This window comes from Melanaphis sacchari, unplaced genomic scaffold (assembly GCF_002803265.2).
Source record: "Melanaphis sacchari strain LSU unplaced genomic scaffold, SCAv2.0 Contig32_pilon_pilon, whole genome shotgun sequence".
Taxonomy (NCBI): Eukaryota; Metazoa; Arthropoda; class Insecta; order Hemiptera; family Aphididae; genus Melanaphis; species Melanaphis sacchari.
Window position 1 is genome coordinate 1,776,153 of NW_020271199.1, and position 18,207 is coordinate 1,794,359.

Genomic DNA, 18,207 nt, shown 5'->3' on the forward strand with positions numbered 1-18,207 from the left:
TTTCACTCATCATCTTATTCTTTATTAAGTAATAATGATTTTCACAATAATATGAGTGATATTATTTAGTTGCAGCTCTTTATTTATTTTTGAAATTCAAAATTTACTCTGGTGTTTTTATTTGAACTCTAGTTTTGATGTATATCTGTAGGCTAATGCGCGATAATAATATTATCTTATGTCAAGTTTTGAGAGGCAAAATAACTAATATCTCCAAAGTCACGTGTACATGATATTATAGTTAACATAATCACACTGTCTGTATATATAATAATATACTATACACCTAATTATACTATAAATGTTCCTATTATAATAACATGATATATTATGATTTATGAGTTAACGATGAAATACATAAAATTCTCCAGCTTTTTTTTTTCACATAAGTTTATTGTACTCGTATAATATCCGCACATTGCGGAGAGGGTGGTATTGAAGAAATACATTATGTTGGTAAATAACATCATCGCCTAATGAAGTTATTGTAATGCGTATGCCGAGCAAATATAAGTATATATACTGTATATATTATAATATATATATATTACAAAGTTAATCTTTTATTAAACAACAATCATCATTACAAAATCTATTTTTTTTTTTTTTTACACTATTTTTAGTCTAAATAAAATAATGTTGTTTTTTAAAAAAAAATAAATGTTTTTATTATATTTTTATCGTTAAAATTTAGATGAGCGGATAGAAGCGGTACGAAAATAATTTAGTACTACTACTCTGCTCACGTTGGCTTTAAATACAAATAACTCATAAACTAATCGTCCTAATTTCGATTGTTATTTATCGAATTACTTCGAAAAATATTTTGCTTCTGAATATGAAATTATTCATGTTTTCATTTAAAAAAATTAAAACGTTTATTGATTTTGAAATAATGAGTGTTGTTTGATAAAAAAAATCACTCAGTATCTATAATTGCGTATTCATGTATAACATTAACATATCATAAACTCATAATGTAATATAACTGACGATGTTTTTCCAAAGTTGCATTTCCTCGATTATTCGTTACATAATATAATATTACCATACAATAATAATATGTTAACCATGATTAAACCGAAACATTTTTTCCACGACGAATTCATTTATTTTATTATTATAACCGAAATAATGTTCATAATATTTTTTAACAGATCGGACAGAAATCCGTCATCTATCGTCCATATTTTTACTTATAATCGTTTACCATTAATTTAAAATAAAAAGGGGAAATGATTTTCGTCTTTTTTTACAACCCTTATTTTTTATCAAAACCTATAATAAACACGTTTGTCGCGTGAACGATTAACAGTTTTTTTTGCGGCAGTTGTGTTTTAAAAATTAAAGTGTGTATTGATAAATAACAAATTACTATGAAATTAAAAATAAAAACTGAAAAAATACTAATATTAAAGGCTTATTGTGCAATTATAAATGTATATATATATATATATAAATTGTCAGGAATATATATAGCTGACTATTCCATTTTTCCGTTAATCAAATGTTACAAAATGTTACTTTAATTATTTACTGATACATATTATATGGATATAAAAAAATTACATTATAGTTGTGATACCTCTGTAAATTCATTAAAATTTTCAACACCTGGGTAGTTCTCGAGATGGCAGTGTATCTCTTGAGCAGCCCAAGTTTATGATGTTACAATCAATGACGTAACTTGAAATAATATTATATTTATACATTTTTTTTTTTTTTTAATTATATAAAATGGACATAGAAAAATAATGATAAGCATTATGCTCTAAAAAAAAAAAAAATAATAATAATAACTACAAATGTAGAATGTGAAAATTCAATGAATTTTAAAGCATTAGCTCGGATGGGAGTCAAAACTGTATTTTTATTTTTTGCTCTGTATACTATATTATTCCCTCACACCACAGGTCATGCCTACAATTATAATAAAACTATTTTTTGAGAATGAATAAGTGAATAAAATTTCTTGTAATGTGTTCTATAATAATTTAATTAAAAATATAATAGCCTTAATGATCGCCACCTCAAGCACATGTAGATGAATCATAGTATGTTGAAATGTGAACACATGGTTAGGAGGAACATGTTCGATAAATCATTATGAAATGGATCTAATAGCTGTGAAAATTTGTTTATTATTTTTTACTCTATCATTGAAAATTTTTAATAAATTATGTTAGGACATCACAATCATTTAAATTAAAAATTGCAAAATGTGAAAATATTTTAATTTTTTTTCTGTGAATTATCTTACTGGTTTCAACTGTTTATATGTATTGAACTTATAAAAAATAATTAACTCAACTCCAATAATTATAAAGTAGTAATATTATTTTTAATATAATTCTATTATATCTTGTATATAGACTATTCGCATTAATAGCCACAGTACCTACAGTATGGTTCGAAAATTTAACATAATTAATTTCATCAATGGAAATATATAAATATGAAAAAAAAATAATATTCTACCGGTTTAATTTTGTTTTTTAAAGTTGATAATAATTAGATTTTAAACAATGTAAATTAACTTTAATGTTCTTTAAACTCAATATTAATGACTGAATCCCTAATTTGTATATTTGTCAAAGAGGTGTTACGGATTTTACTCTACAGGTATTACTCTACCGGGATTATATACAATTGTTACATCACGTGTACAAAAAATTTGCACCAAGACAACTCTACCCAGACAATATATTTGTCACAGACCATGAATATCGAGCCGATGTTGGTCATCAGTTTGTTCTATCACTTGTTATGGATAATACGCACTAAAACCTATTGCGTCTTATCTTCGTACACTCAAATTTAATGGCCCTATCCAAAAATTAGTTTAGCCAACACCGTTAACTTATATTAAGATATGAAGACATACATTTATTACTTTTCCGCTCGTTCCCTTTTAGACTACAAGGGCTCAATAGATTTTATACCTTAGCTTAATTTAGTCTTATCAGAAAGTACGTCATTGACTACTCGTGGTACGTATACCATATCCTAGATCTATCTTCAAAGATTAAACCTAAAACAATTGCAAGGAAAAAGTACAATGCAGTTATTATGGTTGGAAATTCATTTATTACATAAAATCTCTGTCGAAGGTTTATGTGATCCCGTTGTTCGCCTCTTCGCGTACGACCATCACACCAATAACGCTCTTGTCGAATTTTACTTCCTACAACGAAACTCTCCTTGCTTTCTTGAGTGGTTTTTGATTTTTAGAACGCACATGAAAAGTCTGTTGTAATAGCATTTCTAAATTATCGAATAAGTGAATATTCGAAACCGGACAATCTGTCAAAAAATCATCTTTACCGTACGCTTTATCAATGGTGAAACTCGATATAAGAGAACTCCAGTCGGCCAGTTATAGTTAAATTTTTATACGAATTAATTTTTATTCCGTCCAAATCAACAAACATCTATAAAACAGAACATTCCTTTCTTGAGCGATTTGACGTAGTAGCGTCAAGGATTGACGGTTTTTGTATGGTAATCATTGTTATTGGTTTTTATATCGCGACATACCCTATAATATTATTCTCCACTTTGGTTTTCAAACGATTTCCCAAGGAAATAAAAAAAAAAAAAAAATAATAGCACATCCGTCACTATATCATCTATGCAATAACAAAATATTTATGTTCGAATATTGTAAATCGCATTTTGTATTCATGTATACAACAATAGTATATTGCGGATAAAGTTGCCCATCAAGCACTGAGTACAACTCCCATTATCTATAGTCAAAAATAGAAAAGATTCATATTGTAGTATATGTTTTGTGCACAATGACCATATTATTTGAATAAAATAGACAAATCGTGGAAGTAAAAAAATTTTTGAAATACACAGAATTAAGTTTAGTAATTATGATATACAATAGTACAGTCGATTTTCGATAATTCAAACCTTTAATAATTCGAAACCTTCAGTAATTCGAAGTAAATACTCGATCCCTTAAAAATCACGCGGTAATTTGAACGAAAACAATACATTTAAGTACACTTATTTTTATTAATTAAATTTTGAGATAACTGACCACTAACACTTGAAAATTCGAAGTATATTCACCAAATGTATTTTATCTGTATTTTTATAATACTATACAATCGTGTAGAAATTTAGTTTATTATTTTCGATAACTATAGAATATTATCATAAGAACCTTATAATTTGATAGATTTTATTTTTTAATCGTCTTTAATCGTAATTCGTAATTTAACTCGTCGAATCGTCGATAACTCTAATAATTCTAGTATGCACCACCTAATTTACTGAAATAATTAATATGTACAATAATAAAAAACAAAATTGTTTTCTTAAATCTCTATAATTTGATTTTTTTGCCCTCTCGTTATTTCGAACTACTCAACAATTCGAATTATCAAGAGTAGACTGTATTATGTTTTAATTTATTAAAACTATATTAAGTAATTAAATTTGTATTACATTTTTTTTATAAAAAATGAAACGTAATATGTTATGATAAAAGATAGGCAAGTAAATAAAATTATATGACAGTAACTAAGTGTATCAATTGTATTTTATTTAGCCACAGTCTTACTAGATAAAACAATTTCTGATGAAAAAATATTTAAAGATTTTTGCTGATCAAAATAGATAATTACTATTAAGTTTTAAAATCGAAAAGTATTTTTGCGACTTGTATGAATATTAATAATTCAATACGGTTCAGACCGCTCATAGTAGGATTCTGGACAAAGTATTAGTAAAACATAGTATGTACTGCAGTAGTCTTGAAACCATAAGAATTTCCACATGACTAATTCAGCAAATTTTCCGGGAAATTCATCTTACTACTATATATACACATATATATATACTCTAACAGATACTATGTTCGTAAAATTATATTACGCAAATCGCAAAAGTAGAAGTCACACCGATGAATTGCACTAGGAAAATACGCATAGCACACGCTTTTCTATACACATTCATTTGTCTCTTTACAAACGCGAGATCCGATGAAAATTATGTCGCCTGTAGAAATGTTGGTGCATAAATAACTTTAACGAACATTCCGGTAGAAGCGTTATTTTCACCGAGTTTTAAGTATTTATTAAGGACGCTCGTTTTGAGAACTTGGTCACGTAGCGCGGCGAGGCACACATATTTATAATATACACACAAACGCACGCACACAGCTATGTTGTACGAGTGAAAATAATATTTTGATTGCGAAAAGTGAAATGAACATGTGTCGTCGTCCTATTGACTAAACTATATGTGTATCCGCTTAGTTCCGTCTGTCGTGTTCACACGGGAAGAATATTTTAAATCCTCACGTGCCGACGCGTATGTGCACATTACATAATATTATGAACGTCGACTAGTCGTTTATTTTCCATCGTCTTAATAAAGACTCTACGAGAATAAATTGAAAACTCGCATAAATATAAATAATATATGGATTATACCGCGCTAGGACCTGTCAACAATTTTTATTACTAATTAATTTTTTTAGGCATGCCATTCGACTAGACTTGCACATGTAATACGTAGGGCAACAAACGACAATAAAATTGTACCGTTTGCATGTTTTCTATACTTATTAGTTATTTCGAACGCGAGAATTTTACCCAATTTGGGAATACAAAAATGGCTATTTAGTGGTGTTTTGTTAAACGTATTTTATTTCGACGTATATTAATTAAATTGTCGTTAAACAAGACGCAAACAAAACAAATCGATAACACGTAATTTGAGTTCATTAATGCGCATATACCTGATAAAATATTATGAAAAAAATTATAAAATGGTAAATATATGAAACAATAATACCATTGACATAATGCAAAGAGTTATGTAGCTGTAAAATAAAACGTTTTGTTCTCAGTGTGTTGTTTGGAATCATATATTATATACCCAAAAATGCACGTGTGTTGTTTAATGTTTTTTTATTTTTTTTTTTTGAAAAAGGAACGCATTTTGTCATTCACTTACGCCGTACACATTAACATTGAAATAGAAATTATAGTGAATATTGCACTGCAATTTTACAGAAACGAGTAAACTCTAAAATAACAAGTAGACTGCTATCTAAGCGAACTGCAGCGCGCATATTATATTATTGTAAATGCGTCCTTTCAATTGCATTTTTAACCAGTTCTTGACGTTTTCAATTTACTTTGCCAACGTGTGTTATTCCTCACTCATTATGTTTATCATACGACAGAATTATAATATTATAAATAAAGCATATATTTTAAATTACGAAATCCCTAATTTATAATATACGTGCGTTTAAGACTAATTTAATAAGTATAAATAATAACTATTTATATTCAAATATTTAATAGTTTACGTTTTAATATTATATTATAAAACCGAACTGAAACTACTTAATACAAATACAATTGTTGTTAAATCATGAATAATCATGAATACTACGATATTAATTAATTCATGATTTATATTTATAAGTTTTTTCAGAGTTTGTAATTTACTGTCGGTTTTAACAAAAATAATTAACTATATATCTTGCTATTTTAGATTATTTTCATAATTCAAGAAGTTCCATACTTAATATTTTATCTCAGTCCAATTTACATAAAAATCTTATAAACTTATAACATCAAAAGTAATAATCAATTTAACGATAAACAATATTTTAAAAATATCTCTATGAATTACAATTAAGCGTTATTCATTATTTTATTTAAATGCAAATGATAATATTTCGAAATGGAGAGCACTTTGTTTTCCCAAATATACAGTGTCTGTTTTTAGAATAAAAGAAAAATATTTTAAAATAAATAACTACGTAGTACCTAATTATTTAATCAAGATTGGTTAATATTTGAAAAAAGAGGTTTACAGATTCAAAATATGAACTTTGAAGTAAACAACACTAGTAACGCTATCATTCCACTCGAAATTGAATTTTGGATAGATTTCAAATATTGAAATTAAAAAAGAAAAAATGCAGAGCTTCGTAAAAAAATAATAATATTTATTACAAAAACTATTTCAATTATAAAACTTTTATAGCTATGACCTAATTCGTTTATAAGCTATGTATACATTACATGGTCAATAGATTTTATGAGAAAAAAATTATATCTATAATACACTCAATTTATGTAAGTCTCTCTTTTTTTTTTTTTTTTTTCATTAAAAACGATTGAACTTTTATTTTAGTTATGTTTGACAGAAAAACATTAGTTACATTGAAAATACACAGAATAACAAATTATTTTACAAATGAAAATAAATGATTTGAAAAGGCATTATAAATTATCAATTATTATTAATAAATGGCAATCTGTGTGTGCGTAAAAACGATTCACAGCCAAGTCTATTACACTTGTGGTTCTGTTGTCATCCAGAGATGTGAACCTCGAAGCCATCTTTTGAATTTTATATTTTAAAGAAGAATTCACATCGCAGACTTGTCTCGCTAAAAACGAATATTTATTTGATATTATATGGTTACTATTAGTTAGAAAAAATAAAAAGATTGTTATAGTTTTATATAATTTCAAACCTTTATTTTATATTTGGTAAAAACCATACAAATTAGAGTGGCAACAATATGTATAGCTTATGTTTAATGGAGTTTAAGATTGGATAAAACCACTGGCATTTTTTAAATTTATCATCGTCAAACGACATACAGGATTAACCAAAGTATAATAGCATATAATAATATAAACTTAAAATTAATATAATATGAATAAATAATATTAATAACGAAATGTTATAATTGTCATGAAACGATGCTGTGTAACTTATGATTTAGAAAGATAATGTTGATCGGATAGCATAAAACCGCTAGCCGTGCACTAGTTTGCTATATTTTTGCATACTCGGAGTGCCGTCTTACAATTTTTTTTTCTCAACAGACGTACCAGTTGTTAACCTTGAGCTTGGGAGCAATATCAACGGCAGCGCTATACAAGAGGGCATGGACGTGTACTTTGAATGTAATATCAAATCCAATCCGTGGGTATACAGAGTGACATGGAGACACAACGTGAGTAAATATTATTGTAGAGTTTAAATCGATATAATAATAACAAAAATAATAGTATTATGATTATATTATGTAAACATATTATTATTTGAACATTGTAGTATAGTAAATAATTTATTTTTACATTGAAAATGTGATTTTTATTTTGAAATGTATTATTTACCGTATTGTTAAGCGTTTGTGATTGCATTTCCTTATTCAATACACAATAATTTCATATTTTTTTTTCGTTTACCACGATCGATATTTCTGCTTATATTTTTGACCTTCCTCGTATTAGTCAATACTTGTTTATACTCAACACGTTTCCATTTGAAGTAAATAAAATAAATTTAATTAGTTTAAACGAATCTTATAACTCAGAAATTATAAATTATAATTTTTACATACTTTAAATTGAAGGTATCTAAAATATTTAGGGACATATGAAAATAATATAAATATATTTACATTTTCATAATTTTAATATTGTTACAATGTAAGCAAACCGCAGCAATCACTTTAATTTTGACATTTTATTCCATCGTATGGAGATAATAAAGTTGTATTCTCATTTCTCTCTCATTATAAATACCGCGATATAACAAATAAATTATACAACAAACATAGGTAAGATGTTGTGTATTATATTATAATAATTAAAGTGTCTAACTATAAAATATAAAATATAAAATGAAACTTATATAATAAAATTAGAACAAATAGTACAAAAAAAAAAAAACTATCAAAATTTTATTGCAACTTAGCATATCACATAGTTTATTTTTTATATCGGCATGAAATGCAAAATAAATAACACGTAAAAAGCGCATAGTTATGTAAAAATTAAACAGTGTAATGCATGTAATAATATGAACAATTTTGGAGCAACATTTGTTTAATACAGAAAATAGGTAATACTTAAAACTTGAAAGTAATTTAATTACCCGGTATAAAAGGGCTAAAATAATAGTTTAATTTTTACATAACAAACATACGTATTATTATGTTATTTGCTTTTTTTTCTTTTTTTTTTTTTTTTTTTTGATTCCATTAAATGATTATTTTTATTAATCAGTTTTTGCGTTAAGTGGAATATATACTGTATTTATATCCAGTCAGAGGTGGTTGTTTCTACAATATACCACGCATCTTAAGACTGAATATGACTGATTGTAGCCCATCAATTGTAACTTGTCTATATTATAATTTGTCATCATACTTATCGTATTCGACGCACACAGGGAAAGTTACTGAACAATAACCCGGCCGCTGGTACGATAGTCAGCAATCAGAGTCTGGTCTTGCAAAAAGTGTCCCGGAGCCGTGCTGGCATTTACACGTGCGTCGGTAGCAATCAAGAGGGCGACGGTGAGAGCAATTCAGTTCCGTTGGATATTAAATGTGAGTATGAACGAATGTATTATAAAGCACTATAACCTATGTAGTGATTGAGTTAAAAAATATCTAATTTGTACATACGTCGGGTATTTTATGTAGTCTTTTTTTTTACATTTTTAGTCACAGTATTTCATCTCGATCGCTTATAAGTTATAATTTCAAAATGGTATTTTGATAAATATGAATTCTGTATTTTTATATTTGAAATGTGTGTGATACAGCAAAACATATTATGATTATTGCCATTTATTCAACTAGTCATGTTTAGTTGAATCGCTTTATTCTTTTGAAGTCAGGAAAATATTACAGAAGAACTCGTGTCACAGTTCACAACTTTCATTATTAATATATTCAAATTAAGACCTGCGGAATTCAGACAATAGCTGAACCATATTAATGAGCGTTTAATGGTTGCTTTGCTCGATACTTTATAAAACAGCAGTTAAGGTATTGTTCAAAGAGAATTACATCGTATGCAGTAATCGATGATTCATTATAGTATATCATACGTATATACAACTGTACGTGGTATCATGCCCCATATCACAATGCATCTCAATAATTTACATATCTGACCAAACAAAAGTCAAGCAAAGGTATTTGGAATAATTATAAACAGACGTTTATAATCGTAGTTTGGTCGTACAACTTTAGCTTCCACTTCCACATATATTCAACTATTGTGATGTAAATGTTGCCGTTGTATTCCCCAAATATCCCATAGGACAAAAATAAGTGAAGTTATCCAACCACCCGTTCCTCCTCCACATCAATCCTACAAATACTAATTTATTTGAAAACTATGTACTCATAGTAGATAATTGGCCAACTTCGTTCATCATTTCTAATACGTAATTAGCGACTTCAAGAAGTACCAAAATTTAGCAAATTGGTTTTCAGAATCAGCAATTAATTCTCTTATCCGGTAAATTTTAGACTGACACTAATTTATTTCCGACTTTATTAATTTTATACTAAACTGATAAATAGTTTACACATTTTGAAAACCAATTTACAAATATTTATAATTATTTTCAAAACAAGTATTAAGTTTCATATTTATTAGCTATAGGAGGGGCATAAACTGAAATCAAAATTTAAACTCGTATACTTATAATCAAATTGTCTATTTTTGGGTGAATCATTCACTAGTCTGGTATGCTTTTCCAATGTAATGTGCAATATTTTTTTTTTTAAATTATCAGGTGTTTTAGCTTACTGCTTGGCTCATTCAACACTGTAAAAACTTTTTTTACTTTCCATTTTCAATTATCGAAGTTGCTTAATATAATTATATTTCTAAACTATTTCAAACCTGAAATATTAAAATTTCTTTCTAATTGACTTGAATAAAAAAAACTTTTTAGTAGTCAGCATAATTTCTTAAATAACAGATAGAAAGCGTAGATACTCAGACAATGTTCAGAACAACCTTTAAGTATCCCCGCAATTTATTTTTAAAACATTGCTCCCAGAACAGTTGAGAATTACGATCTCTATAAAGATTACTGTATAAAATGAATATTTTCAGATTTTAACTTAGATGTTCTTTTCAATTGGAAAACTTAAAATTTATAAAATTTAGATGTAAACGTGGAAAAAAAAAAAATATTTATTTAATTTGAATATATTAAAATCTATAAAATATTACTTGCAGAGATTCGATTTCATCAAGTTTCCATACATTATAGATGTGTTAATGAAAAATATTTTTTTTCTGTTGTTGAACTAAACATAGTTTATCTAAAAATAATCTTCAAATTTAATTATCTATAGCATTGTACAGAGACGTAAAAACAAGACACAATACTATTGATATACTTATGCCTTTACATAGATGACGCTGTTATTATATTTTACATTAAACTCGACATTCTCATGAGACGATGACTAATGATGTAGATGTTTCTAAAATACTAAAGCGCATAAATTATATCAAAAAAACTTTTTTGTCGACTTAATCCTTTGTTGGAAACAAGCAAACATCTGTTCGGTGTCCGTGGACAGACCATGCGATAAAAAGAGCTCGGATAAAAGTACATTAGTTGTTAATATTTCGTTAACGGACTTTCCCGCGGCGAGTAGTATTATTCATTAAGATAAAACGAAAAAAAAAATAATAATACATTATGTTCGTATTTATGCACTATTTTTATTTTTATTTATTTTTTTTTACCTCTCAGTTCACACTTTACGATCCATACCGATTTTGTCCCAACGAAAATAATGTAACTTAATGTGTTTTCTCGGAAACGCGTGGAGCACAAAAAGAACTCAACCGTTAAGTTCTCTGTTCGTTTTACGATCGTTTTATAACCTAATTCGATTGCTCATTCAAAAGTTTCGTCGTACAAAGTTTTTAAAGGGTAAATAATACTTAGTAAAAAGTCAATGTCTAAAAAAAAAAAAAAAAATATATTTAACTGCACGGCAACGTTTAAAGTTATCGCTATTCCTAGATATCTGTGCAATCATAACAGCGCGACTGAACTGTTGTTAGACAATGATTTGTTCACAATGTATTGAAATGTCATAATAAAATCTATTAATCGGTGATACATTGTTTATAAGGTCACATCTAGAAGGAACCTCCGACCCTCCCCCCCCCGCTTAGCTCTAAACAACAAAAAAGTTTTCTATTTGATTATAAAAAAATGTTAACACGTATTACTGACTATAGTCAATAAAACCTAACAATCATTAACACACACGAATCCAGCTTAATGTTTTACAGTTTATATTCTCTTGATTCCAATAGTTTACACTTGTTGTCATATTCCACATGAAGAGATCGCAGTTTTAACATACTTTTTTTTATATATATAACGTGTTGAAATTTTATACTAATATATAAGTATTATACATGTAACCGATAAATGTATTATTAACATACAAGTATGGGTATTTACAGTATTTATTGGACCAAAACATGTTTAAGTATAGGTATTTGTTGAAATATTGCACTGCTTTTACGATACAACAAATTCTTAAAATTATTCACAATGCGTGTTTAAATCCGGATTTAGTTTTTTTTTTTTTTTTTTTTTATAACTTAGAATAAGGGCTTCATCAACTAGATCATTAGCCAACACATTAATATTAATTATAAATTTAATTAAATAATTAAAGTAGCGCCACAATTAATGGTATGATGATTTTTTTTTTCATTTAATAATTCAATACATAATAAATTTACATTAATATAATTATATTTTAGTATCGACAACAATGGTTTTAAAAAGTTATGTATATAGTGGGTATTTTGTTCTCGGAGTTTTCTTTTATCGTTGTTAACGAGTAATTCAGAATGTTTTTCTCTGTGTAGGTACTCAATTTTTAACCCTTAAGGACGATCACGAATTTAATTGTGCTAGGTTCGTCAGATTGGTTGCAGTAAGGCATCAATTGTGTTTTATTAAATGTTTTAGATGAGGTTGATCTTGCTTATATGGTAATGACAATTGATATCTAAATAGCATTATTTATTTAGACCCCATTAATGTGTGAAATATCTCATTTATATATATATATATATATATGTCATTTTTTAATTATTTTAATATTTTAGTCGCTGTAATTTCTTCCTTATGTGATTTCCATAAAAATATTGGCAGTATCTATGTTTAATTGAATTATCAAAACTTGATGAGAAAGGTTAATAATGGTTGTTAATTTAGGATACATGACTACCTTGTTAATTAATGAGTTAATTTTTTTCAATAGTTGTAGCGACCGTATGAAAAGAGAATTAAATAAATTCGGTCATTTTTTGATAATTTTATACCAATAATATTATTGATTTGGCAAATAAGGTCATAGAATATTACTAAATAATATGATACAGTAAAAATAATTTTTTTTTAACTCTACAATAAATTATTTATGATAAGAAGTTAAGTGTTTATTTTGAGGAATTTTTCCAGAAATGGATAAGATTTTTTTAATAATAAATGTATTCAATATATATATACCTATTATTTAAACCAGATGTACAAAATTTAATTTTAATAACTTGAAATTATATAATTATAACAATATTATGTTTAGACTAAATTTTCTGTTGTACAAAGTTGGAAATATAATGAGATATTTTCAACTTTGTTGTTAAAAAATATAATAATACACTATTACCGCATTGAAATCCAAAATTATAATATATTCATAATTACTTAATTCAATGCGTTTTTTTTTTTTTTTGCTTGAATATCTTTCAATTCAAACCTTATCTAACCCTTTTCATCTAAAGTCAGTAAGCGATGCCACGAACTTCTACACGGACGCTCGTTGTTTTGATAATTACAACTTTGGGTACATTTCTGTGAAGTTTTAGAAAAACAAGTAAAGCAGATGGACCCGGCAATTAATAAACAGAGATTGACCCAACTCAGTTCGTTTGTCACCGTCATCGACGTCACTGTAGTTACCACTGTTTTCACTGATGTGGCGACAATGCATCTTCGTCCTTGTACTACTCGACAATATTATATTATATTAAACACTACAATCAAATTATATGATTTAATTTCAGAAGAAATATTCAAATTATACTTTTCTCGGAATTTTAAAACTTTTGATGAACACATAATATGCAATTTATCACTTTATCAGTTATAAAATGTAAATGTGTATTCAATCGTACGCCTGCTCAAACTTCATTTATAATTTAGTGACTATTTTTTTTATTTTTTTTTATCATATAAAATCCTATAATTTGAATTTTTTGTAGATTTTTAGAGTTTTTAATATTAATTAATTTTTTTTACAACAAATATAATTATGGTGTGTAGAAATTTAACTTTATTTTAAATATTTTTAAAATATATTATTTTAATAACGCACACTAAATTACATAAAGCAATAACAACAGAATTTTTCACGCCTATTCCTCCTCAATACTTGGAGAGTGTTCATAGTTTTGTTTTTAAACTCTATAAGTTGCGAAATCGGAATATATATAAAAAGTTTCAGTGAGTTACAGTAAAAAAAGAGACTTTTATATACATAACTATATGTGTGCAATATATATGTTCGTATCTTATATACTCATAAACTACTCGATCAATTTTGACGAAAATTTCGAATTGTTCTTGGAAATATCAAAAGAGTTTAGAACATTCTTTGAACCACGTTCAAAAATGTATCATGACTAATTACATCCAATTTTGCACAGACGTAAATCCATTGAAGTCTAATTAATTTATAAAGTGAAGTCAATATCGATTTTTCCATGGCCTGGGGAACACTAAAACCGATGTGCACCAATTCATTATACAACTACAATGTTTATAGCTGTTACTATTTCATGAGCAAAATCTATATATATACATATACATTGACGATTCTATTAGAAATAATAAGAAATTTATTAGTAAATCCAATATGCATGCATTAATAACAAAATAAAAATTTTCTACATCTCATCACTTTTTCTTCTGATTCAAATCGTCGAATTACTGAACACGAGTACTTACTGAAATTCACGTTTCACTTTAAATTACATAAAATACATATTATATTAAAAGACTTTTCGATGTTTTGCTGGAAAGTGTATTGCATAATAATATGCCATAGTTTAAAACCATATTATACTTATAGTAATGTGTACGTAAAGCTTGTGAGAAAATAATATCACGGTATTCATATTTTTTATTAATTTTCTAGTCGCTCCAGTATGTCGTCCTGGACAAGAAACGGTGCAAGGGGTGGGCAGACGCGAAGCTGCCAAAGTGCTGTGTGAGGTAGAGGCTAACCCGTCGGATAACGTTCGATACACGTGGCGTTTCAACAACTCTCGAGAAACGGTTGACTTGGATCGTGACCGTTACACAGAGGAGGGACCGCGGAGCACTGCTGCGTACACGCCACTGACGCCACTCGATTACGGGACACTTATGTGTTGGGCGAGCAACGAGTTCGGCAAACAAATAGTGCCATGCGTATACCAAGTGATAGCAGCCGGTAAGTGTTTTTCTATGTAATAAATTATTATATACAATATACGTCTACTGATACCTTATAATACTTATCAAAACGTCGATACCACTATGCCAAGCGAAATTGCTACAGCGGATGGTTAATCTTTCAAGATTTATGTGGTATACTAAAACCTTAAGCCGCCGACTGTAATACGGTAATGATTGTTATGTATTGCGCACGTACACGAGTAAAATTTTATTTTCGCGCACACATAATTGTATGTGACGCTGTTTGATTCTTACAAATATATCATTCATAAATATATATTATACTATATCCCATTTGGTGGGCTTTTCATTAACATAGAAATCGTTAGTTTTTTAAATTAAGCCAAAACTTTTAATAAATACGTAATAACGGAGTTTTTTTATGTCTTTATGTATGTAATATAAGGTCATACTATGTGCAATGCGTAACATAATGTATTTCGTAATGCCACACTTAAAAATATTAATTAAGAATGTTAAAACTTTAAACGTGCGTGTCGCGTAGACAATAAATCAAAAGCAATACACACTTTAATGATGAAACGACCAAATATATCACAAATTATTCGTACAAAATATAATTTTAATAATAATGCTATTATGCGTCAATAATAATCTATTGGGTTATACGGTAGTAAAAAAAAAAAAAAAAACAAATATTTATTCGGTTGTAAATTGTTTGGCGTGAAATTAAAACATTTTAAAATATACGCCAACAATAATTTAAGTAACTAGCTACTCTGTTATTTAAAAATAAAAGCACACTACATAAAATGTATTAATATAAATATGTATTTTATTCTGCAGTTTTCGCCGTTTTCGGTCACCATAGGTTGTTTGAAAATATTTTGTTATTGACTATTATCCTGACATTGTCTAGAGAAAATAATATATTTTGTTCTATTCCTGCGACCACGCAAAAAAAAAACTATATATATATTGATTTATAATTCAAGAATTTTACATAACGAGTGTATCTGTGGCTCAACTCGTTTGCAGTCTATTTTTTTGCTCAAATAAAATTTCTGATCACTTTTCATAAAGATAACGAGCGTGTAGATCACTATATGAAAAAAAAAATGTTTTTTAAGTGTAAAAATTCACTAAAAGTTAGATTTTCATGATTTCGCGCCAGAAAAAATACAAGTCTTGTAGTTCTCATATCTCTTCGCCAACAACTATCATTATCATCAACTCCAACTCATAAATCGTATTTAACCGTCACTCGCACTATCACCGCACACCTAAATATAGTGTTTAAAAACTTTGTAACCTAACTACTCCAGAAATGACGTGACGTGCTCTTCGCGACTATTCTTCTGCAGGCAGGCAAACTTTTCGGAATTGCTTCTGCGAAAGTATGTAATAGAAACCACATCGCATAGACCAAGTGGAAGTTTTCACAATAGTAATATTACATAATGGCGTTTCCGGAGAACTCGACGACCGACATCCGGGCCGCGCGAACAAAACCAGAACAACCCGGACCTTTTGTGAACGCCACTCACCGAACTTGGCGTTTAACTTTTGGCATAACGTTATGCGCCACCGAGTCTGTTCCTTTTAGCGGAACTCGTGGACCGCGGGACGACAATGAAAAGCGACGAGACCACGAGTGGTCGACGAGCGGTGGAAGTAGGGAGGTAGAAAAAATAAAAACTGAATATCCCGTGAGATTTCGGATGAAAAAAATTCGCACTTATTATACGGAAATGAACCACGCAGTTCTCGTTGCCACGGTTCGACAACCATCTCGCAGTTTAGTAAATACACAAGTTTAGAGCCGGGCGACTGAAGACCGAAATTATTGGTGCATTATATAGAATAATACGTGTCCACAATGCCCTTGAGATTAACCCAAAAGCTGTAATCCCACGCTTTGAACTTCAAAAGTTTTTCTTTATTATTATTATCATCGTCATCATCGTGCACTGCAGTTGTACATTAACGGCCAATGTGTGCGTAAAAATACAGAGGGAACAACAAGCCCCTAAATTATTCACCGAAAAACCAATTCTTTAAAAGTACCTATAAATATCCTATTATATATATATATACTGTAGTGGGTAGGTAATTCCGCAGCTTAATTCAACATATATTATAGTTTTCCTGTATATATTCATCAACATATATATATATATAACGTATACAGTCTATACACAATGTGCGTATTACACATAGCTACTAGATAAAACCATTTTACGATCTTCAGATTTATAATCGAATTAAAAGTTTGGAACTAAAACAGTCTGCCGACGACAAACGGTTTCAGTTAATATAAAAAATTAAAGACATTCAACTCCCAGAAATAATAAAACAAAAAATATATAAGACACCATTAAACTGACCCGAAGGAGTGAGGACGGGTCAACTTTCGTATTGAACAATTATTATACTAACGTCGTCTTCCAATTAATATTCGACAGTCGAAATGGTATAGATATTGTGTTCGGATTTAACCACATAATGTCATACCGAATCTGCACTTTGATTGTTTATACATATATATATCAATTGGGTTGCCAAACCCCTATGGCGATTGAAACGTTTAACTTATTGATCATTACGTTTTATTGACGTTTATGGATCGCGTCCCGTGTAATGATACCACTGAAAATGTTTACGGCCTAGCACGATGAAATGGTATAATAAAAAAAAAATCAAACAAACAACAAAACGAATAAAAAAAATTGATTAATTTATTAAAAATTACGTTTATTGCCGCCGCTGCCCCGTGTAATTTAATAAATAAAAAAAAATACCCTCGCTTATCGCGCTTGTCTATAATATTAATATCTGTCTTATTTCTCGTGTAATATAGAATATTTTGAAAATAAATTATGATAATCATTTATA

The 18,207-nt window shown here is 28.2% G+C and overlaps 1 protein-coding gene across 1 annotated transcript in view; it reads left to right on the forward strand.

Annotated features, from left to right (window-relative positions):
• Positions 1-18,207, forward strand: part of LOC112596579 (nephrin-like) — a gene marked incomplete in the record, with an annotated part of 408,876 nt that overhangs the window by 375,058 nt on the left and 15,611 nt on the right. Inside the window, 3 exon segments of the mRNA XM_025342339.1 lie at positions 7,878-8,008; positions 9,232-9,391; positions 15,050-15,346. Coding sequence (XP_025198124.1) covers positions 7,878-8,008; positions 9,232-9,391; positions 15,050-15,346 — 588 coding nt within the window.